General features: G+C 30.3%; 1 protein-coding gene across 10 annotated transcripts in view; it reads right to left on the reverse strand.

The window, feature by feature from the left end:
- Positions 1-26,144, reverse strand: part of LOC107436381 (BCL9 domain-containing protein legless) — a 131,972-nt gene continuing 105,828 nt past the window's right edge. For 9 of the 10 annotated variants that reach the window (XM_043038870.2, XM_071187697.1, XM_071187698.1 and 6 more), the window contains 7 exons: positions 23,940-24,459; positions 21,677-21,775; positions 15,278-15,540; positions 12,513-13,041; positions 5,947-7,068; positions 4,518-4,731; positions 1-2,564 (listed from right to left, as the gene is read on the reverse strand). In XM_043038870.2, the coding sequence (XP_042894804.1) occupies positions 332-2,564; positions 4,518-4,731; positions 5,947-7,068; positions 12,513-13,041; positions 15,278-15,540; positions 21,677-21,775; positions 23,940-24,459 (4,980 nt within the window). In that variant the 3' untranslated portion in view covers positions 1-331. Of the gene's footprint in view, positions 2,565-4,517; positions 4,732-5,946; positions 7,069-12,512; positions 13,042-15,277; positions 15,541-21,676; positions 21,776-23,939; positions 24,460-24,885; positions 24,956-26,144 lie in introns of those variants that run through there. The other variant, XM_043038872.2, reaches the window with a different exon arrangement.

The raw sequence follows: 26,144 nt of genomic DNA on the forward strand, positions 1-26,144 counted from the left end.
TGTAGAGTAATTAACTCTAATCAAGTACATTGAGCATATTAATACTGCACACTAAGTCAATAGAAACAAATTTGAAAAGTAACAATAGAACTTGTGAGCATATACACATACTTGGCAAAGTAGATATTTATACACAAACAATAAACAAACTGTACAACGCTTCTCCTATATAATGTATTTGTGATACTATTTACATGCTTACAGATGAGTGACTATTATGTTCATAACAAAGAGAGATATTAGTCCGAATGGTAGGAACATAAAATAGAGGCTGTCCATTACACAAACAACTCTGATCATATGAGAGGAAACGGCACCAACAGTGAATTATTTATTTAGGCCCAAAAAAACCTTGTCCACTAATGCTATTTTGTGAATTCATTTGACTGCCTCTTGTATTTGTAGCATACAATTGTTGTTGGAAGTTATGAAACTGAACAGCATAATTTGGATCAGCTGTTGTTGGACCATAAAATGGTGATTGTTTATAATTGAATGATTGACCCATGGAAGGAGGTAATGGTTGTGTTGCATCAGGGGCCATACCTCCCATGGGCAATGGTATTTGTTTATTGGGAAACATAGCAGGCCCTTGACCACCACTCATAGCATTCATTGGCATCATTGAATTGTTTACGGACGGGCAAGGAGGACGACCAAACATAGGTGAATCAGCACCTGGAAGAACACCACCGACAGGAAAAATCTGACCAGATGGATGAGAAGGATTAGGACTAGGTCCTCTCATTAAAGGTCCCATCATCATGTTTACAGGCCTTTGATTGTTTGTCATACCAGTCACAACATTTCCTGAATTCATACCTACACCACCATGCATCATAGGTTGATTAGAGCTTCCATTACTAGGAAAGTATTGAAGATTGTGCGTTGGAACTTTATTATCAAGATTAGTTAATGGAGTTGCATATCGCTGCAGAAATTCTAATGTTGGTGCTCGGTTAGGCATAGAGGAGGCATTTTGTTGGCGAGCTGGTAAGTATTGTATTGTATTAGGAGCATTAGCTTTCACTTGAATATTTGCACTATTGAATGGAGCACCTCTTATCATTGTAGGACTACCAGCACCAGTAGGAGTAACAGGTCTTTGAGTCATAATTTGTGAAGAAAAACTTGGTGCTCCATGCCTTGGTCCAGGAATTGACATATTAGAGTTTGAAGTTCGAGTAGTAGCTGCTGTGTGCATTATGGGGTGGTTAGTAGTCACAGAGCAACTTATAGTATTTGCACCATTGCCTTGACAGCTATGATGCATAGTATGAGGAGTCATATTAGGACCTTGAGTGTTAACATTATAGGCTGTTGTTGTGTTAGGTGCAGCTAACTGTTGCATTGTCATTGTAGAATTGGCATAAGTATTTTGTGGTCCACATGGCATATTTGATGCCATTTGATTATGTACACTATATTGGTTTGGCATTGAGCATGCAATTGTACTTGGTATAGCACCTTGCATTGTTGACATATTTGTAAAGTTTGTTAGGTTTGGTTGGCTATTAGCCGTACTATTTACAGAACCCTGCATGCCAGGCATATTAATGTTTGATGCAACAATATTTTGATGTGCTTGAGCATTTCCTCCAGCAGTTACTAAAGGGGCAGTTGATTCACTCATAGCTGCCATAGATGCAATGGGGTCAAAATGTGAAAGTCTTTGAGAAGAGCCTACTTGAGAAGATGGAGTTATTGGACTGGACCCACCATATGGGGGCATGCTCATATTATTAGAGCCATTCACAGAAGAATTAGAGCACTGTCCCATAGGAGATAAAACATCAGGAGGAATTTTGTTTCCAGAAAGACTATCAAAAGGAGGAGTCATTTTTTGCAAATTTTGCAAGTGAGAATGAGACATATTGCCATCCATGAGAAAACTATTACCCATACAAGGACTGCTGCGGGATGATAAAGGTTGTCCAGAGTTAGGGAACGGCTGAGATGGAATTGGAGGTACACTATCTGAACCCATGTTAGTAAACTGGGAAGGCTGAGGCATACTATCCAAACAAGGTATATGAGGACTTAATCCCATGAAACGTGAATGAGAAATGTCTATATTTCCTTGTGTACTAGGACCACGAAATCTTTGCATGGCTTCAGAAGCACTACCGGGAAAGCGAGGTATGTTATTTATATTACTAGTTGGCCCAGTTCCAAACATATGTCCCTGTGAAGTTGGGCCAGTAAACCTAGAAACAGCCTCATCCAAGGAATTATGATTAATGGGACCTGCTCCAGGCATTCTTATCATATCAACATTAGGCAAACCAGGAAATCTTGCAGGTGAACCATCACTAGTCTGCAATGATGGCAGAATGTGCCTAGATCCAGAATCAAAACCAGGCATCTGAGGACTTGGAGCAGTAAAACGAGTGATATTACTTTCTATGCTTGCAGGTGCAGAGACAGGAAACCGAGCTGTCATACTGTCCTGACTATTTTCTAAAACTGAAGGACAACTTCCAGGAGTGTTAGGAAAAGAGGCAGCATCTGGACTTTGGAATTGGGAATGGGAGCCAGTACTCATCACCATAGAAGGAGGAATACTATAATGAAAAAATATATATACATACATAGATAATAAATCATATTAGACTAAATTAGATACTACAATAATAGCTATGACTTAATCACATCAAGATTATATAAACATAGTATGAAACACGATTATATTAGTTCCGTTACAAAAATTGATAGAAAATAAGGTTTGGGATATTTTTAAAATTTTTGAGGTTCAAAGAAAGCCCCAAGAAGCTTAGCATCAACACTGCTCTAGTTTCACAAAAATACCAACACAAAATCAATACAAATACAATAGAATAGATAACAAATACAATATAATAGAATAAAATAGATAACAAGACATTAGGTTTTTCATGAACATAATTTTTAAAGTTTTGCAGAAATTTTATTCTGAATGAAAAACTATCACTTACAACCTACACTGGCATATTATTCACTTTTTTTTTTCTGTTAATAGATAGGCTTTTATCCTGCTCCTTATCGTCTATATTGGTAATTCTTTTTCTTTTGCACAGAGGTGCAAATTATCACACTTGTGGTCTTATAGTTAAGCAATAAAAAGTATGGAATTTAGGAATTTTCCCAATTCATTCAAAGTTTGCTTTTCAATTTCGTTTCTGCTGCAGTTTGTTGAACCGAAATTTCTGTGCATTGATCAAAGTGTCCGTAAAAAAAGGGTTATTACACTTCAATATTTAAACTTAAAGTCATCAAAAAAGTGGAAGAAAACCGGGCGGCTGGAAGATATTTTAACATAGATGAATCTAATATTAGTCTTGGGAGAAAATCTTAAGATAAGTTTTTACATGCACATAAGCGAAGACGTTCTGAGAAAAGGCCTAACTGCGCTGCCAAATTTGGAATCTGAAATAAATTGCTGGATCCTCTTTGAAAGAGAGAAGGGAATACCGATTTCAACTGTAAGGATCAGACTTGAAGCTAGTCTTTTAGCTGAAGAAAAAGGAATAACCAATTACACAAGTAGCCTATCATGGTGCTACCGATTTTTGAGGAGTTTTAATTTGCTTGCTATTTAATTTGTTGCCATACTACTACATTTCAATCCAACTAAACATAAATTAAATCACAACAGTAGGGTTGCAAAAAACTCACCCACGCAGTAAAACCCAAGCGGGTTTAACTGGGAGAAACCCACTCTGAAAAACCCAGTAAAACTCACCCTAAAGTGGGTTTTTCTAAAATTGATTTCTTTTTATCCTCTGTTATATTAAAGAGCTATTCTATTGAAATATATATGCAGTCTAGCCTAAAAAAATGAACCTATGGTGAAAAAAGTAACTGTGTTTGGAGACTGGAGAGTCACCCTTGCTGGCTAGATTTGACTGCATGGCCATTGATTAGTCAGTGCCTTTGATTCGCTTTCCATGCAAGAAAAAAAATTTTCTCAAATATTTTTTAAGATTAAAAAATAAATAAAAAGTAATCCTGTGTTAAAATAAAATTCAAATGCGTAATGTATGTGAGTACATATAACATATTGTATTGTGATGTCAGAAGAAACTTTTTTCAGACTTTTGCACCAATTTATCTGTATTAATTATTAATTACTTTTATTACCTATATGTTAAGTCAATTCATAAAATTAAACTTTATTAATATTAAAATAAGGTACTTATACTTGGCCCTCTCTATTGAAAAAAAACCCCCAATAAAACATGAAAAACTCAGAAAAGTCCAATAAAATCAAGAAAAAAAAACGTGTTTTTGCAACCCTGCACAGTACCATCAATTCGAAAAAATAGACCTGATGAATTTCTGTAACTAGTGGAAAATGTCACAGCTCTGTCTGCAACAGCCTATAATTGGATTGATCACTTTTTTTTAAACAGGTAATCAGCTGAAAATTACAGTCGTAGAAAATAATTTTTAGTAGCTCAAATACAAATGCTTTTCTTAAAAAAAGTTTAGTCAATGTTTACAATAAATTCACTATAAAAATGAAAAATTCAACAAACCTAGCAGGAGACATTATGTCCAATTCTCTTATGCTTGTATTAGGCTGTTTCTGAATTGTTAGTTCTTGCCCATCAAAAGCATTTAGGTATTGAATTTGTTGAGGTGAAGGAACAGGCATTAAGCTGGGCTCTTTCTGACAAAGATTACCAGAGCAATTATCATGTTTCTGGGAGGGCTGACTACAAGACTGTGTATTATGACAAAACAGTTCACCTGCAAAGAGTTCATATAGTGTAAATATTTAAGAGAAAAATACAACTCAATATCAATTATATTAAATGCATATGATGGAATCATTTTATCACAACATTTTAAACACAGAAACATTCCATTTACATGCTTAGGAATCTGATGTGCAGATCAACAAAAATTCCAAATGACTGAGTTTTCCAATTTAATCTTTATGACATTCAGTAACTAACATTGACTGCAAATAAATAATTTTACCATTAGTTATTCATTAATTATAAATGTTATCTACCCTTTAAAAAAATAAAAAAAAACTCGAAATTTTGCATAATTTCTTAAACTCAGTTTTGACACATGTACTTTTGAAATGTTACCACTAAAGTGTTCAGTAATATTCATGAGTCATTATTTATATGGATGGCAAACCTAGGGTAAATAATAAACCACTTGAAAACGGAAGCAAAATAGGAAACTTCTGGGGTAAACGGTGCTTATCATGTGTTTATGAACAGAATGACATTTTATTCCAAGAAAGTTTAATAAGGTAAGAATTAAATTCATACCTAACTTAACTATTCATAAGATATTTCTTAGTTTTATGCATTTCAAAAGGCTGCAAATCATAAATTTTATAAAGGAAAATGGAATCACTAAAAAATAACTTCATTTGCCATGTTTTAAATATAAAATTCTGACTAAATATTTGTGCAAATATCAAATTATTTTGTCACAAAATCATTTGTCATTCTATATGCTAAAAATGTTAGAAAGACACTTCTAGATTCCAGGATTTTAACTATAATAATATTAGACATATTCAACAGAAAGTATGAGTAACAACATTCACCCATAAACTGAAAAGTACTCATCTGGACAGAAAATATAATTTGTTATTCATTGTTAAACTAAAATATAAAGATTAGTAGTATGAAAAGAAACTTTACTGTTTCAAATACTTATCAATCAATGTTAGACTAACTAAAACTATCTTTTATAAAATTGTTCAAGGTTTTTTTTCCAAGTGTGTTTTATGCAGGCTAAAGTAAATTTTGCTTTTTGTTTTAATTTTCTATAAAGATGATTTTAAAATAAAAATACAAATTAAAAATTTTTTTTTATTTATTTATTTAAGTTTAAATATTTCAATAATTTGAGTGTCTTCGGAGATTTTCATTATTCATTTCACATGCACTTTTCAAGGAAGAATTTAATAAAATATGGAATGGAATGCAAATTTACCTGAATTAGTTGAAATAGGACAAGTGTTTGATGTAAAATCAGAATTCATATTGGTAGTTGATCCAACTGAATTAGAATCCTGAATATCACTATTACAAGATTGACTTTGTTTGAGATTGGAACCACATGATCCAACAGGAGTACTTGGTTCTGAACTTGGCAGTGCAGGAGCACATGAACTAGTTGGTGTACTAGCTGGAGTTGGAACAGTATTAGAAGGTGTGGTTGGAGTTCTAGTGAGAGTTGCATTATTAGAACCAGGACCAGATGAGCTTATCGGTTTAGGTGAGTTCAGAGGGGTAGTATGTAAGCTATTGCTTCCTACTGGAGTAGTTGACCCAGGACTAGGGTGAGGTAATCTTGGTCCTGGGGGAGTTGGAAGAGGAAATTGTCTAGATGAATCAGCTGGAGAAGGTAAACCTGATGCCATGCGGGGTGATGGTAATGATAATGAACTAGGAGTGGGAGAAGCAGGATGGGGACTTGGCATAGTTCTTCGATTTGTTTGATGATAAGGAGGGGGTGGGCCTTGCATTCTAGTGCCAGGACTAAGCCCCAAACTTGGACTAGGACTATTTAAGTTTTGTTGCTGTGGAGTTGGAGGCTGTGACATAGACTGTTGGGATTGAGTTGGTTGCACTGGTTGCATTGCACTTTGTTGAGGTTGTGAACCAACAGGTGAATTTGTTAAAGGTGCATTATTACATCCTTGTTTTTTCCGCCTTTCTTCGTAAAACTGATGTTGCAATTTTTGCCACTCTAACTGAGCAGATGCAGAGCCACCAGGAAAATTTTGCTGCGGAAAGCCTGGCCCCATCATAGGGGATCCCATATACATATCAGGATGATGATGCTCATGTTCTCCTATGCACTGCTGATGAGGGCTAAAGCACATATCCATACCAGAGTGGACGCACATATCACCGGGTCCAAATCTTGCTTGAGAATTATGTTGCATACCACTCATCATAGATCCAATATTATGAGGTATTCCACTTTGACATTGATCCATCTGCTGCTGTTCTGGAAATAGAAGTTGTTGCATTTTTCGAATCATGGCAAGCTGTTCTTCTCTGTGCTGCCGTTGTTGAGGTGTTAAATTTTCATCAGGAACTTTAACCCCTAAAAATATGTATAAATGACAGCTTAACTTAAAATACTTTGGCACGTAAAATTTGTTTATTTATTGAAGCTCAAACAATATTTAAAAAAACACATATGTCCATCATTTGTATATTGCAGTAAATATCTGATTATCAAACTAAATCTGTGTTAATACAAGAAAAATTTTTAGGATCGTTTAATTGAATAATTTTTATTTTTTGATGGCTATGATTAAAAATTAAAATCTAATCTTCCTCTAAAAAATAGTTGCATTACAACAAATTAAGTGATAAATAGTTACCAGTGTTCTCCCTAAGCGTTCTCAGAAGGGCGGCTCGTGCTATGTGCCCTTCGATTTCTATAAATGCGCCCTCTTTGTAAGAATAAGCTGCAACTCCTTAAAAACCTGCTTTTTAACCCCTTTTCCACTTTAAAAATTAAATAACTCACTGCTTAAATAATTACACACGTAAAATTATCTGTCTTTATAGGCTTAATTCTGATTACTATTAGAAATATTTATTTTGTTAGGATAATTCTCAACTGTTTAAATTTTAATTAGTGCTGACCGGACTGCGTAGGGAACAGGTTATGGAACTAGCCTTGCATCAGAACGGTTCGAATCTCGGGCAAGGTGTAGATTTTGTTCAGTTTTCTGTACTATCTGTCCTTACTGTGGGAGCAATGTTGGCCCACCCAATTTGGTGCCCCTGAAAGAGTGGCCAACAAATCTGCCCAGTAAATGCCTGAATTCACGAAATGTTGATACATGTAGGCATTGGAAATTTCAACAAAAAAAATTTTTTTTTTAAACAAGTTTCTTTTTTTTTCAGGGGTGGGAGTATATTAATGGATAAGTGATTTTAAAATAAATTTTTTTAAATGCATTTTTTTTTTTAAAAAAAATATGCACTTTTAAATGCTCATTTTTTTTCAGTTTAAATTCTAGATAAAAGCTATTAAGTTTTTTTATCAATTATTTGCTTTAGTTTACTTCTTTTTTTTAAAAAAAAAAAATTATGCCCAGAGATAGTTTTTCAATAGGCCTCTTATTATTTTTTATTAACTACAAATTTTTCTCTTGTTTTGATCATTTCCTTTTGAAATATATACACAAAATAGTATAAGAGGGTAATTTAAAAACTACTGAGGATCAAATTCAGTGATTACATAATATTACACAATTTGATAATTTTCTTTCAGTGTTAAGTTACGTCCTTTCAAAATTCTATGTACCCTTTTCTGCGAGGGAGTGCCCTGCTCTTTTTTTATTCCCAGGGAGAACTCTGTAGTTTTTAAACATTACACTTTTACATTAGATGTGTGTATTTTTCTCTAATCTCATTAAAAAATGAACAATGTAGCTATAACATGGACTTAAAACCTAAGTAGGCTGGGCTTTTTTTTATTTATTAAAAAAAGGATTTACTCAAGCCCCCTGAATTAAACAGCATGAGAAGAAAGTTTGTTTCTTTAGTAAGTATCAAACACCTCAATATCTTTCAACTATGAGTCCCATTACAAAGCAGAGCATTCCATTAAATTATACTTCTCCAAGATCTGATCTAGTCCTTTCTCAACAGCAAGTAATTTGGGTCAACAAAAATAAAAAAAGCAATGTATCTAATTTACCAGGTAGTCTTCCACTGACTTACTTAGTCGCGCCTCTGAGTTTAGTTAAGTCTTCCACTACAGGCCTACAGGTTTTTACAAGGGTTTATATACATGTGATTCTTAAAAAAGCTGAAATTTCATGGATTAATTATGACATGGGAAAACAAGAGAAATTCCTAATAGGGGTTTATCTACTCTTAAAAAACTGCTTACTTATACACTTAAGAAAGACAAAATCAATTAATTGACTGGATTACTTTTAATTTGTAATTAAGAAATTTAATTTTGCCAAAACTTTTGACTGCTGTCTCGTTGTAAATCAAGATAAAATAAAATCTAAGTATTTTTATTTTTTTACAACATGGGAGAAATACAATAACATAGATTTTATTAGTAACATTTTTTGGGCTATGTGTACAGTTTTGACATATCGTGCAAAAGAATTTTACTAAAATTAGACATTCAAAATAATGTAAGTACTTACCTATAAAACAGTGAAAAATATGTGTATTTTAAACCATTAATCATAATTACTTATACTAATAAACCCTTATTATATTACCCTCAACATCAAAATTATTTTCATAATTCTAAGTTATTAGTTTTACTTTCAGAATGTTTACATGCTCATGTTTTAAACGTAAGTAGCTAGCTGATTTGGCTTTGCATTAGAAATTTTGATCTATGTTCTATTCAATAAAGTTACTGGGGAAATTACTTTTCATAAAAAGCAAGCTTTTCATTAGAAATCATGAGTAATATATTCACTGATAATTGTTTTTTACTTTAAGAAAAATTTCTCACTCTGCATTGCTACGCAGAATGCATATGATCCATAACATGACATTGGCAATATTTTGTAACTATTATTATACAATTCTTTTTCTAGTTGCCACAACTGACACCTACAACGAATTCATTCTCTCTACTATTCATATATTTTCTGAGATTTCCGTTACTTCAAGTGTTGTAAATTCAGATGTCCATTTCTTCATCTACGTTTCTACTTTTCAATAAAACAGGAAATTTATCAAGAAAGTAAACTAGAAAGTAAACTACTGAAGAAAGGGCAGAATTTTTAATATTATTAAAATTTCATACGTCAGCATGTATTAAAACTTTGTTCCTTAAAAGGAGCTTGTGTAACATGTAATCTCTATACATAAACTGTCTTACCATGAAAAACAAAAATGTGTTTCTTCCCCTGTTAATTCATTAAAATTTTTTGCTCTCTCTCCTATAAGTAAATCATCATTTTCCCACAGGTTTTCTGAACAGTGACAAGCCACTATTAAAATATCACAACTTAATTTGATGACTATGGCTTTAACAAATTTACTCAAAATTTCCTAAAAGAATTCCATAAACATTGTTCTTAATAAGTGGACATGGAGAACTTGTGACTGAAGAGTTGTATTATTTTATTAAAATTGAATTGATATGCAAAATGAATAAACAATAAATCTTGTAGATATCTTGTTGATGAAAGTAAATAAAGTCTTTCTGGCCTTGATAAGAATTTTTGTTATCATTAGTAGATACTTTACTTTGTTTTTTTACCTTATTGACAAAATCATTCGCACAACTAATGTGTCGCTTTTTAGGATCCTTGACCTTATTTTGACAGTCTTACCTGCATCTGTTACATCATTTTCTTTTCCTTTTGGAATTGTATATAAATGTAAGTTATTTGACTTGGAATTTTCTTTTCCAATTTCAGATTTAAAAAATTTAATAAAAGGTATCCATAATGATATACAAGATAATTGTGAACAGTCAACTAGTTGCAACATGTTTTAATATTTTCTGAATTTCACAATTATAATAGTTTACAATCATTCCCATTTTTTCTTTCCTTTTTAGAGATTTTGTCAATATAGTAATAAATATCTACAAATAATTTGTCTATGTTTAGTGGCAAGCAAGCAGCTCTTTATCCACAAATAAATTTAACAAATGGCAAAAGCATCCAATTACAATAAGTTGCTCATTTTTTGCTTTAGCACAGCAGCTATTCTATATTTATTTTGCATAACACAACTCCAACATTATCTGCCTCAAAGTTTATACGGGGAATTCCTCATTCTTCTAACTTATAAATTACCATATTGCCAATACTTTGGACAATGCAATCTCTAATAAAAGTAGGCACTGCTAATAATGTTGGCTATATTTTGTTGAAATTTATGTCAAAGATAGCAACAACCACTCAATATATTTTACTGTTAGTACCCTTTGTATCAGCTGTAGCAAAGCAAAATGTACTTTTAAGGAATCTACAAGCTTTTGGCTAGTAGCAGCACACTCAGATACAATAGTACTTTATTTCCTTTGTGCACTGTTATACATTTTGGCGATTTAATTTCTCAGGAACGTTTTCCTTAAAATACCTTCAACATGATTAGCACAGTTCATAGGAAAATTTTGTTCTATGATAAAACAGGTAAAAAGGCATTCAGCTCAAATTACAGCATCCTCTTTATAATTGCCAAAAAGTTATTTTATTTTTATTTTTCAGAAGCAGCAAACAAATTCAGATGTATCTCCATTGCTAAATGCTGCTGTATGTATTTGTGTGAAGTTAAAATCACAACATAGTTTGCAAAACACTAGGTTTAACCATTGTTGAGATTTCTTTAAGCAGAGGAATTATACAATAAAATATTCGGGTTTACACGTTTGAAGAAATTTTTTTTCTCCTTTTAACTTCATGACATGATTCTGAAAGCAGCAATACACTTTAGCTTCAACGATTGGTAAGAATACAATGCAAACGAAGTTAGTGTGGTTCTTGTAAGTAAATGAAGCAGTTGTTGTCCAATAAAAAACAATTTACAACAGGAGTCTCACTACATCCTGTCTGAATTTGTCGGCAGCAAGAAATGCTGAACCGGCTATAGAATAATTTATTGAGGATTAAACGAAGTATTTTTGCTATTAGCAGATATTTATAGCGAAAAAAATTTTTTTTAAAAAATACAGTGAAATTTGAGAGCATAAGGATAAACGTTTAATAGCTGTAAAACACAGGAGTCTCCGTTAAAAAACAGGAGACTTAGCACGTATGTTATTATGAAATGAGAATTGCATCATGTTCTTCCTTATGCTTAAATGGAAAGAAAACTTCAAGTATCCTGTGATATTAGTGATTTGATTTCAAGTCTTCCTAGGAAGAAGGAATGTTTACTCTATCTCTATTCTAGGCTGCAAATGGATAACAGGGTGCATAGCCAAATTATTCAACAAAAAATAAGCATCTTTTAAGCATTTTTCAAGCACTCAAAAAATATTTTTAAGCACTTTAAAAAAAACCTTTTGGCATTGTTTTTGACAATTGTCAAAAATCATGAAATTTTTAATCATGTAAAACGAATGGCATTTTCATACGCTACGAACTGACAATATGCTGAAATAGATTGGGGTTGAATTAATTGTGAAAATCTCATTTTGAAAAAGGGGAAAATTAAGCACTTTTTAAAAACACCCAATGAAACAAAGCACCTTTAAGGGTTTTTAAAAAACAAAAATCAAAGATAAGCATCTTTAAGCACTTTCTAAAAACGCTACGTGGATAACTAACATATTTGTCATAATTTTATTCCCTCACACAAAACTGCAAATACTATCAACCACATTGGGAAAAAAAATTTGTCTGCACTAATTACAAAATTGCTGCCATCTGCCACCCTAACAATTTTTAGAGTATGCTGGATATTTGCACAAAATTATGATTAATAAATTTAGAATAAAGCACTAGCTTTGCAGTTTAAGTTATAACAATAAACACAAAATTTTTAGGGTCTATCTAATTCAGAAGAAAAAGAAATATTCCCAGCAAAACAACCTACCTGTGAGTGTAGTTGGCCCAATTGAACCTTGATTCAATGGCATTGAATTAAGACCAGAGTTTTGAAAAGGAGTTACATTGGAATTCATATTACTCATGCATCCAAGCAATGGACTTCCTGAAGGGCCAACAGATCGCACATTCATTCCTTGAGCAGAAGGCCCAGGAAACCTATGGTTCACAGAAGAGGGAGATGTGCCAGGATTGAATTGTTGATTTGGCCACGGTTGACCACATATTTCATTTGGCAAGGAAGGAATCATATTAGTGTTACTGCAGTTTGACGACCAAGGTGATGAACCTCTAGGCACAGAACACATACCAGGCATATGCATATTACAAGAGCCTGAACAGGGATTTAACATTGAGCCACTGGATGGACCGGGAAAACGATTGTTTATGGTGTGTGGACCAGGAAACTGATTATTTGGATTTTTTATTTGGCGACCCGATTGTTTCATTTGTGCAAGTGTATTTAGCCAAGCAGCAGGATTTTGACGATTGAATTGCTGAACTTTTAGAGGATATTTCTGAAATGAACAAAAAAATTATTAATCCATAAGTATATTTCAAATCAAAATTTAAAAAATATGACAAATAACAATTAACAAACACAATGGAGCTAAAACTACACTTATTTGCCTTTTAGAATCATAAAAAATAATTTAAAACTAGTAATAGAAATATTTGTGATACTTTGTTTGAAAAGAAATACAAGAAAAATACTTTAAAAAATGATTAGTTATGCAATCCCATAGAAAGAAATTAGATTTAATTACAGCTTATGTTTTAAATCTAAGAACTGTCACTCATACTTTTTGAAGGTTAGTTCTTTGGAATTTAGCTAAAATTTAACAAGAAGAATTTCTATGTAAAATGAAAGTTAAAGATTTATGATTTCAATATGATGCAATTATTGTATTGGGATGCTGTCATAATCAAGTCTCAATTTAGTAAATGAGTATAAATCTAAATATTTGAGGATTGAAAGGGTAAGGATTTAAAAGTGCAATGAAGAGACACAGACAATATTTTGTGATGTAGAGACAATATTTTGCAGACTTACAGTTTAAACAAAAAGCAAACCAATATAAATAATTACTGCAATACTCTTCACACAATTCTTAAAACCTGAATAAAACGTGCCATTCAAAAAATTCGCTATTATTAGTTGCTGTTTACCAATAACTATAGAGAAGAACTTATAATTTATCTTTTATATAATTTTAAATTTTTTTTTCCCTTCTAATTCATTCAATTTTGTTAATAACTATATTTAAGCTTAATAAAATATCTAGAAAATATTGCTACTGAAGATAAAATATCTATAAAAAAAAATACTGATGAAACATACTATGAAATTGAAAAACTCGTATAAAAAAAGTAAAATTAAAATACTAAGTAAAGATATATTTATCAATCAATTACAAAGCACTCAAAATTAAGGGGCTTACTATTCAACTATGGACATTAAAATGTCTATATTCCTCCCTCATTTGTGTAATTATTTTCGTAAGCTATTTTATATGAATTTCTTTTTTTTATTAGTACTATTTTGTTAACTCCCATTATTAGTCACATGCTCCCATTATAATCAAATGCTACTCTCTAGCTATATTTTGTTGAAATTTATNCAGACTTACAGTTTAAACAAAAAGCAAAACAATATAAATAATTACTGCAATACTCTTCACACAATTCTTAAAACCTGAATAAAACTTGCCATTCAAATAATTTGCTATTATTAGTTGCTGTTTACCAATAACTATAGAGAAGAACTTATAATTTATCTTTTATATAATTTTAAATTTTTTTTCCCTTCTAATTCATTCAATTTTGTTAATAACTATATTTAAACTTAATAAAATATCTAGAAAATATTGCTACTGAAGATAAAATATCTATAAAAAAAATACTGATGAAACATACTATGAAATTGAAAAACTCATATAAAAAAAGTAAAATTAAAATACTAAGTAAAGATATATTTATCGATCAATTACAAAACAGCTATTTAAATTAAGGGGCTTAAAAAATTTTGCAGAACGGAGAGAGTTTTAATAATTTGGAGAAAACATTAATGGTAGTCAAAACTAACTAATTAGATAATATCGATCAGATGTCCCAACAAGTCGAGAACCAAACTTAGGTTGACCATGTTAGGACAGGTCATTAAAACATCTAAGATATTATGAAATCAATTTTTTGTCATTATACCTTGAATGTTTCACACATTAAATACTCAACTATGGACATTAAAATGTCTACATTCCTCCCTCATTTGTGTAATTATTTTTGTAAGCTATTTTATATGAAATTCTTTTTTTTATTAGTGCTATTTTGTTAACTCCCATTATTAGTCACATGCTCCCATTATAATCATATGCTACTCTCTAAATACTAAAAAGATAAAGGAAGCAAAATTGTTCCTTTGTCCAGACTCAATTTTTATTTTTATACTTGACACATAAAAATTTATCGAATAACAAATAATTATAATATAATGAGGATTTTTTTTATACTTGTACATTTTGTAAAAGTTTAAAATGCTAGAATTTTTTTTCCTGTTAATCAGTTGTTGATCTACTGGTTTTACACATTTTAAACTTCGTAACTTTCTGTTACACTTCATATAATAATGAATATTTAATAAGTGTAGTAAAAAAATAAATTCTTGGATTAGAAGCAGATTTGACCACAACGAAAATAAAATAAAAAATAGGGAGCCTGTGATACAATTAAAGATTGTGCATATAGAAATCTTACTTCAAGGAAAGATTTGGTTCCAGGTTGGGCACAATGGAAAGCAATCATAGATGGAAATTGTCCGGATAAATATGATTCAGCAGCTTTGTTTGCTAGAGCAGTTGAAAACACAAAAATTTGACTCTGTTGTTGCATGTATTGAGTTTCCATTTGAAATGATGTTTTATTAACCATATTGCTGGGTAATGGTTGGACGGAAGCTGTGGTTGCTGGTGTAGTTGTAGAGCCTACCATGTTGGATATGGCTGACATAGGAGGGATTTCTTAAAGGAAAAAAAAACATTCAAAAAAGAACATTCGAAAGAAAGAAAAAATTATAAATACCAAAAAGATTACAGTAATGCCATTAAAAAAGTTGGGGTAAAAAATGCACATACAGATTTATTCTATCGCCAGTTAAGAAAAGTCCATTATAGTATAAGATTTCAATATCACCTGATTCCAGGTTGTTTCATTTTCTCTCATTACCGAACTTTACAAAATGTTTTAGTGCAAAACGAAAGCTATTTAAAGTAAACATTTCAGATCGACTTTCAATTTATAATTTATAAATGTAGAATTACTATATTTTCTGGCATGTTAGTCATATTTTTTATGCCTTAAATTACAATAATAAATAGACTGCCAACTTTAATATGAATATTAAAAATTAAAAACATCAGTGACTGCAAAACATATATTTATCAGAAGTAACAAGGAAGTTTTAAATACAGTCGAACTAACTTATAATAAAAATGAACCGATCAAGGTAATTTGCTCATTAGATTAGAGTGCGGATTAAACCAGAATCAGTCAAAATTTCAAAAACAAAAGCTCAAAGACAATGACCAAATTGCTTTAAAAGGGGGTTATTTAATTTCAAATGAATTGAAAAGTATTTGAGCTTCATTTAGTTAAATTTATAAGACTAACTGTTGAAAAACTCAAGACTTATGCTTGATTTTAGTTTTGGATATTTTCTCAGACAATTGTTTGATGTATGGCAATTAATGTATTACCACTTATGTTTGGATGGTTTACTGTGGGTGAAAGCAACACTGCATTGAGCTGAAGACTCTTTTATTAAACCCTTAATGCACACATTTTTGGAAAAAGGAAGAAAAAAAACGGCATAAAAATAATTTTTTTTAAGCAAACACATTTTAGAACTTTGTTTCGTCAAAAAATAAAATACAAAATCAATCAAAATTTTTACATCAATTTTGAACCGCGCTGCAGACAAAAGCCGAATATTGCAATCTTGCGCGCAAATAATCTTTTATTAACTTTCTTTTCAAATAATAGTTGTTTCGAAAAATAAAATTATATTTAAAAATATATAAAATATTGTAAACAGTAAATATTTACTTTTCTGCTAAATACAGAGTAACGTCCCATATCGGGACGTCCCTTTTCCGGAACAGTCGATTTCCAGGACACTTTTTAACAATCATAATAAACATCTGTTCATTTCCCCCTCTCTTAAAAAAAAGAAAGAAAAAAAGAGGTCTTTGGACAAGTTTTTCCCCTTTCTAGCCTCTAGTGATTTATGCATTGAACCCATAAATAAACAAAAATGAGCAGAGAAGACTTCCCAAGATCGTTGAGTGACCGGAATTGATGCTCCTCCTTAGGAATGCAGGGAAATTTGTTTTCAAAAGAGCACAACTGAGTCCCTTCACAGCAGGAGGGGAAGTCACTTTCAGTCACACAAGAAAAAATAAAGAGAACCCAATCAGCATGCCACTCCTTTATGCTTGACTGATAACCAATAATGGGTGAGAAAATAACAATTTGTCACTTCTCCGCCCTCAACTTAAATGACAAATAAGGAGGAAATGAATTTTCTCCTCCACCTACCCACCTTAGTGAATGATGCGAATTTCCCCATCTTGCTTGAATCATTCTAATTCAAAATGGCGGAGAGAGCAATTAATATTTTCATAACTGTCAAATTTTTTTTCGTTTTCTATATTTTAAGCAATAATAATTTTTTTCTAATATTTTGTTTTCGATCGATTAGATCTCATTCTAATACTAAAACATTATTGCCCGAAAAATAATGTTTATTTATTTTTTGCTTCGTATATTCAGATTGTTTTAAGCTTTGTTTACCTTGGGGGTCTATTATACGGAAAAATCTAATATCCGGACTTCCAGAAATCCCACCGATTCCAGACATACGACTTTCTACTGTATTTGAAACAGAAGACTACAAATAAATATTTTAAACAGTAAAAATATTCATACTTTTTCAACAGAAATAATAAATGTAGTATTTATTGTCAAAATTTTCTTTTGTATAATTTTTATTTTAAAGCAAGGAGTAGCACAAAGTGCACTGCAATTACTACACATATAGTGATTATTTTCCTTTGCTATCCCTTTTAACACAACACAGCAAAAAAATCATAAGGGAGCCTTTTTTTCTTCTTGGTGCTGGAAAAAAAACTGAAAAATGAGTAAGTCTAACCATTTTTTAAAATTTTTTATATTTGTATCACTAGGTAGGTAGTTTATTTACCCCGCACTATATGCTATTTTGTATCACTAGGATAGCTATATAGCTAAGTTTATCTACTAGTTTGCTTCTGAAATCTAATTTGTTTCACCTCCATTTCTTTTATACCAAACATATGTGTTCCAACTGCAGCTGTCTAGCAAATGAAAGAATATATTTCTGTATTTTTCTTGATATGGGATAGTAATGTAAATGCTGATTTAGACAATCAGCATCTCTCATCATCTCATTATTTCTTACCTTCACTTTTGGCTTAAATATAACTTTACCATCTTTATATGTTTGTTTGCAGTTTCCATTCTTGGTGTTAAGTTCGGTAAATAACTGTTTCATTTATTTTCATAATCATAACTTTTCAAGATTTTCTATTTTATCCCCTTCAATTCTTTTGTGTATATTTTGATATGTCTTTTTTATTCTTCCTTACAGTCCTAGTCTATTTTATTACTTACTAAAAAACTTACATTTGTGGCGATGTACAATAATGGAGAGAAAATAGCCTTCCCCTAAAAGTGATTCTAGGAATTACAACAATTTGGGAAGTAACACACATATCTTTATATTTGTCAGTTATTACCGTGCCTTTCCCTGTGTATACAATAAATGAAACAAGATAGCCACTTTCGGATTTGCACAATAAAAATAATTTTCTCTCAAACCTTGATCTTTTAAGTGGAATATACTGTAACCAGCCGAATCAGCCTTTACAACGAATTAGGCTTTCATCAATTGTTAAATATCTTTCTGGTATATATAAATTTATTACTTTATAAATAGGCAAAATTTTATTAAGTTTTGGGTTAGGGTCGGTCAAATGTCTTATTATTACAAAAATGTACACTTCTTTTTATATTTTGATATCTTCTTAGGTTCATCAGTTTCTAAAAAAACGGAGTACACTATATTTTATTTTGTTAGTCAACCACTGAATCATCAGAAAGTAATTTGAAATATGCTAGTATATCCAAATTGCAGGGCTTCCACTGGTGTTAGACTCCAAAAATAGTCACTTTAGTTGTTGCAGATATAAATAATCTCCAAAATAGTTGCCAGAGGCAAAAAATAGTTGTCAAAATAGTTCCCCTCCTCCCAACAAAGTTCTACAACGTTTATACTTTAATGATATAAAATAATACAAGCAATTTTTTTAGACGCTTACACTTTATAAAATATAAATATTATAATTTTAAATATGCAAAATGCAGAAACCTCAAGCTCAATTCCATAAAGATGCATAGACATTATGTTATACAGATGTTTTCAGAAATTTTTAAAAAATAATGAAGAAATATATAAGAATAAAAAATTGCAAGGTATGATATTTGCTGTGCTGTGTAAACAATTGTCTGATTGTAATAATTGCACATGTATAAAAAACAAAAATAATGAACTCAATGCATTACAAATACACATAAACACTGTTACAATATTTTATAAACTGTTGTCACATTTTCCAATGAAAAATATTAATTAAATCTTGACTTAGAATTTATTTAAAAGTTATTAATTATAATATGTCAACAAAAAATTTAAATATACTAGAACTAATCAGCATTACATAACTTCATCATTAATTATCTTTTTTGAAAATTTATTTTCCACCCAAGAGTCCCACAAATTTTTTGGTCAAGTGTTTATAATTCTTTTAATCATTTCCTACAATCACTATCACACACATTTAACCAGTATTTTAATAATATTTGTTATTTGCTGCTCAACCAAACACGCATTATTTTTTTTTTTAGCATCTGTAACTTGTTCTTGACATTCTTAATGTTAACTTAAAGTTAATCATTTTTCATTAGCATCCAACATATTCTTTCTTGCATCCTTTAATAAAGTATATTGAATCAGTTCTTTCAATTTTTAGTGAAATTTATGTACTTTACCAACACCAAATTTTATTATTTATTAATTAAATATGCAAGAAATGTGACTTATTTCTTCTCTTTTAAATTTTTATATTATTATAAAATAAGTTTAACATGAATGTTATCTGTCATATTGTGGATGGAAAAAGATAGAATAATGATACAGTTAAAGCATGTTAGTAGGGAGGGATTAGTAAGAGGTACTTGGAGGAAATCTTAAAAGTAGTATAAATAAATAAAACAGAGATTTGTGTATCCGAGTAAAAGTGCCAATCCTGTAGTCTTTTCTTTTTCATTTAGGTCTGTATGTAAGGAGAAGTAAGAGATATAGAGTTCATATGACAGAATAGAAAAGCTTATTTTCAACCACAGTGAAGAAAGTGTGTATGGGTTAATAAATAGAAAAGTAATTTAAAACGAGCTTTTAAATGTTATAAGAAATAGCTAGGATTAATAAAATAGCTATCTTTTTAAATTTGATTGTGGTACAGAAGAGATCTAACACGTTTTCTAAATTAAATGACAGTTATATAAATTAACAGTCAGGCAAAATTTCTGACTTACAGCAAATACAAGAATAATAATACACTTAAACTTGAAAGCTATTTGATGTTATATTCGATAAATTAAATATTAGATGCAATTATTAAAATAGCCAATTTTTAAATATCATTTTCACTAAATACATTATTTATTCTTAAAAACAATTCTTAAAATTTTGCTACCTCTTAAAAAACAATAGGTTTAGTACGCCCGTATGAACTGAACACCCTATTTACATAAATGGAAAATAATTCAATACAAATTGAACTATACGTTCTAATTATGCTAAATTCAAAACTTTTTACATTAATGCACTACTGTAGTAATCTTAGAAACTGTTTTGTCAAAATTGACAGTTTCTAAGATTACTAAACAATAACAGCTACTAGACTAACTCCAACAACTACTAAGATCTTTTGCTATAAACTATGCTTGGAGTGAACTTCCCATCCCCAATTGCTCATGTATGAGTACAGCAGAAAAAAAACAATTTTTATTCATACTGTGATTAGTAAAAAATTGGAATTATATTATTTTTTTGTAGTAGCTAATAGTCAACAATTGTTTGCAATAAAAAAAAATTAACATAGCATCTTTTTCTCTATTACAGGTGTCTTAGCTAACTTTTTAGTTGCAGTTCTGAAAATGTCCACAAAAAAAATAATAAATATATAAATAAAATAAAATAAAATAAAATAATAATAAATAAACGAAACCAGAATCAAAACAAATGGAATGTTTGAGGAGAGGGAATTGATAAGGCACAGGCACTGCGTATCTTCTTCCAACCAATGGTTATACTTTTTGTTTTAAACTATCTTCAGAATCACTACTGTAATTATTACTTTCCAAACTCTTTTCATATAAGACAAAAAAGTGGTATCTTGCACCACCATAAATAACATAATTAGAGCTTCCAATCTGAGATCAACAGTTCTGTCAGACAGAAAACTAACAGGTGCAGAAAATTTCAGAAAAACTGTTAACAAGTTTTGTCCTTTTTCGATGAAAAATTGAGTTTCAATGATTTAAAAAAGAAAGCAAAAACATGCTTTTAGTTAAAATAATTTTTAGTTTTGAACATTAACTTTTTTAATTTATTTATAACCAATCCCTATCTAAATTTAATTTTTATCTCTACTTTTAATTCAGTAAAATGGTTATTCTTTGTAAGAAATTTATTATAAAAATATTAACAAATGAGACTATGAAAATGTTAGAATCTGGCAAATACTACAGTAAGCAGAGAAGAATAACTTGCTCTGTATTGTTTCAGTCCAAAAAAAATTTCGCCCCTTTTAATTTTAGGCAAGTATTAGGTAGTATTTAATTTATGAATACTAATTGACACAAGAGTACTGATTTGAATTACTTCATTTAATGATTATTAAATTCAAAACTAATATTTTGAATTATAAAAAAGCGATTAAGGAACAGAAAAAAAATTCATTTGTGACAATTTAAAATAATATATTCAAAATATACCATTTCCAGTATTCACAGATGTTGGCGGAGCATTTTCTTTATTACTCGTCACAGAACTACTATCACTAGGTATATCACTGAGAGGTTGTTGTAAGCTAACTAGAAAAATAATAGAGTAATTATAATAGTTAAAAGGATAAGGTATACTTAGTGTTACATAGACAAAAGTGAAAAAACACGACTAAAATACAAATCAAATACAAAAATGGACATACTATAGTTTTGGTTCTTTAGACAAGAATCTTCCCAAGTGTCTAAACACTAAATGACATTAGTAAAGTAAAGAGATAAACTGGGACAGGATCCCCAGGAGGCAAAAGCTTAAATTAGAAAAGATTTCCATAGACATATTGGGAAAGGGTAGGGTACTAAAAAGATCAAACTAAATTATTAAAATTTTTCAAAATTTGGAGAGAGTCCAAGAAATCAAGTTTGGTTTGAGTACTAAATGTTTGTAAGATGTTAATTTGGTTCGATAATTATTTGGATAAAAATGAGTTCTGACAAATCACACTTTATTAAGAAACAAAACAAATTGACATAAAAATAATAATTAAAAAAAAATAATTGATAACAACTGACCTCACATGCCAGCCAAAATCTCTATTTTTTAGCTGAACCTGAAAGATGAGTGCAGCCCACTGTCTAGTGGAGTTGCCAAACACTACAATGTTTTTGCCAAAAATCTCTATTTAATTAAAATTTTAGCAATTTGGGGACTGATTTTCAGATAATTGGGTAAAATAATCAAATCGCTTAAGTTTGAATTAAAGGGTTTGTTGGATTGCCCTATTAACTATCTATGAAAGGAATTAATAATATTAGATGGAAATCCATGGTTAATTGTAAAAGCTTAAAGGTTAATGAGCTCTTCATTAAGAAGCTCTTCATTAAGAAGATAACTAAACTATTAGAACAAATTTTAGAAGCATGATAAACAAGTGTTTGTCAGGCAACTAGCTTTTAGTTAGACAGGAAAATTATGAGGAAAGAGTGAAACTTCAAAAAAAACATTTATTATTCTCCTGCTCAAACATGAATTGAATGCAAGGTTCTAAAGAATTCATAATATTAAGAACATAATCAATGTCAAAACAACTGTCAACATATTCGCCTGCAAAAAGAGAATAATAAACCAAAGAATTTCCTTTGAAAATAGTGCATATACAGGTCACTTAAGAAGGGGCTGACAGGATTACCCATAGCTAAGACATCAATCATTCAATGAAATTTACTATTAAAAGTAAGAATGAACTGCTCTGAGCAAATGCGAGTAAGGTGTACTAATATGCCAATTTCTACTTGGCTTAAGTTGAACTCTTGTAATCTCTTTTTCAGAAATTAAGGATACCATTAACGGCAGGCTAGTAAACGAAGATTTTAAATTGAAAGAGACCATTATGTTTTCATTAAGGTTGAATGTACCAAGCCCATTAACAAAATAATTCAAGTATTTTGCAATAAAATAATTCACATTAGAAAGTGAGGATAAAATTGAANAAGACGGAAAATCGGGAGAAAAACGGTTAAAATCGTAGTGGCGGGAGTTCGATCAAAAATCGGGAGTCTCCCGCCAAAATCGGGAGACTTGGCATCTCTGAAATTGTTATGATTTTCAAAACAATGGGTCTAAAGTCTATGGGTCTAAGAGTCTATACTTTAGAGAAAATTTAAAACCTAGCCCAGTGCGAATTAGTAAGCGTAAAAAAATATTTCAGAATATTAGGAATAATTACAGCATTCTTGATTGTAGATCTAATTTTATTCAACTCATTAACAATAGGATCTTTAGGGAATACTTTATATGTGCCTTCATCAGTTAATGTTTGAAATTCCTCAAGACATTTAACTTTGTCTAAAACTACTATCTGACCACCTCAGCTTCAATAAAAACTACGTCTGGGTAAGACTTCAGAAATTTCAATTAAGAAACAGCAGTTTTGCTAAGATTATGAGTAGAAGAGCTGGAATTCAAATCAACAATATTAGTAAGAAAATGTCTAATAAAATCTTTTTGAGAAGTTCTGAGAACAATAAATTAAAATTTAAAAGCTTTTTCAATCGGAGCAACCAACTTTGGTATTGAGGGTCTGGAAGGTAGAGCAAAGTTGCTAAGTTTAAGAACATTAAATTGGTTATTGTTTCAAGTAAAGCTATTGAGAGAGCTACTTAATTTAGTGTTCTCAGTATCTCTCAAAAAGAATCAAAAGAATATATACATATAACGAAATGAAAGTTCACGTATGTAATAAAATTAACTTACCATCTTGGACATTATCTCTTGATGAAGATAAAGTAGATGTAGTTACAACAGTGGTAGAGTTATTACAGTTAGAACCATTTCCACATGATGTATTATTTACAACTGTATAAGAGTCTTGATTGTTACTACAAGAAGTAGAACAAGGGTTTGAACATGAAATAGCACACATATTTGTTTCCGTTTTGATGTCCATTGCAGAGTTTTCCAAACTATTGGCGATGGAGCATATGCTTTCATTTATATTTAAGTTATCATCACAATGGTTCATGTTAGTTCTTTTACTATCTTCTTCACTTTTTAAATAGTCTGCAATATCATTTTCATCTGAACTAGAAATTTGCATTTGCACACTTTCACCATTGGGTTTTTCAATGTCTGTACCATTCACTTCAACATTATCAACACCATTACTACAGTCTAAAAAATTTTTCTTTTCAAGCATGACATCTAAATCTTCACGTTCCCGATTTATGAGAAATTCATTTATTTCTGCTTTACTTTGTTTTGGCTTTTTTTTGCACTAAAAATAAATTAAAGAATTAGTGAAAATTTCAATCTGATTCATGAAAGTCATTCACGATTAGAAAAGAATAATTATAAAGATGGAAGTTAATTGAAAATAAAAGAAAAATTCAAGAAACCCAAGTAATAATATTGTAGGTCCTCCTTGTCTGTAAAATGTACAAAAGTTGAAATTCAAACTATATTAACAATTAAATAAATAATTTCATTGTTAAAATATTTAGACATAATTATAGACATACATTCTGACCAGGTCATTCCTTTATATGAAATTTGTAAGTTTTAATTTATATTTATTTACTTAATTTTTCACAAAGATATATTTAAACATAATTAGCAGCTTGAAATCAAAACCCTCTGCTTTACAATGTTAAGTTTAAAGAATATTTTAAAATATTTGAAAAACAATTTATAATTCACTTACATCAGCATTGTAATTGTGTTCTAACAGTAATCCCCTAAACAAACTTCAGCTCTTACAGAAAGATTTTCAACTGAAATGGAAGTAAAATTTAACTTTGATAAGTTCTTAATATTGTTTTTGTTTTTCAATTAGGGCATGCTTATTATCTCTCTTCAATTTCTTTTACAAAATGAAAAATGGCAGTTGCAAGCATAGGTATTTCCCATCTCTTAGAAAATGAATACAGCAATTAAAAAAATAAATTAATAAATAAATAAACAATTACAGTGCAAGTTGTTTAAAAAGCATGCAGACATGAATATATATTGGGTGTATATATAGAGGATTCCTTTTTTTCAATGTAAGCAATATGCTAGGTTGATTGTGAGCAATCAAGTCTGAGGACATAATGTTAAGAAATCAGTTTATGATATAAATTTAAACCAAATGTTTTTCTTAGAACAAAAAGCAAAACATGTTAAGATTAACCAGCGTAACTTATTATCCAAGTGTCTAAGAATGACCAAGTGAAACAATGTTTGGATATTTAATGATTAAAGTCAAAATAACTATGATACATGTCCGCAAAAACTGTTTAAACACACATCCAGGGTTCCTACACTATTTTAAGAAAACAATATACTGACTTTTGCAGGTTTTTCCTGACCTTTTACAATAAAATTCCTGACTCGCCGTTTCCCTCTCCAACAAAACTTTTAACATTGCAGTTTCAATTAGTAATAATATGCTACTTAGTCATAAGTATCAAATATTGAATAGGATAAACACTTATATATTAGAGTGGAATTGTGTAATAGCACTTTATATCCCAAATTATATTTTCAGAAAACTTGTGAAACATATTTTTAATTATCATGATTAGATTAAACTTTTAGTGTGCTTTTGTAGTTAGATACGAAAACTATTTTAATAAAAAGATCAAGAAAATCTGTTGGATTATGGAAATATTATTTTATTTAATGTTAAGTGGAACCAAATGCATGAGTGTCGTCAGGATATAAAGGGTTAATCAAATCTGCGAGATATGTATCAGTATCCTCAAATAATATTTACTCTTAAAACATACTAGAACATTTGTTACATTAAGTTATTAATTTTTAAAAATCACCAATTCACTTCAAACTGACTTTTCTTTTAAAAGATAATATTGAAATATAAAGGGGAAAAAAGTCAAGAAAAGTTAATTATATACAAATAAAAATTCAGATAGAAAAATTATGCAACTTGTGAGAAAAATAAAATCAAAAATATCTTTTTTT

Source organism: Parasteatoda tepidariorum, chromosome X1 (genome assembly GCF_043381705.1).
Source record: "Parasteatoda tepidariorum isolate YZ-2023 chromosome X1, CAS_Ptep_4.0, whole genome shotgun sequence".
In the NCBI taxonomy this organism is placed as follows: domain Eukaryota; kingdom Metazoa; phylum Arthropoda; class Arachnida; order Araneae; family Theridiidae; genus Parasteatoda; species Parasteatoda tepidariorum.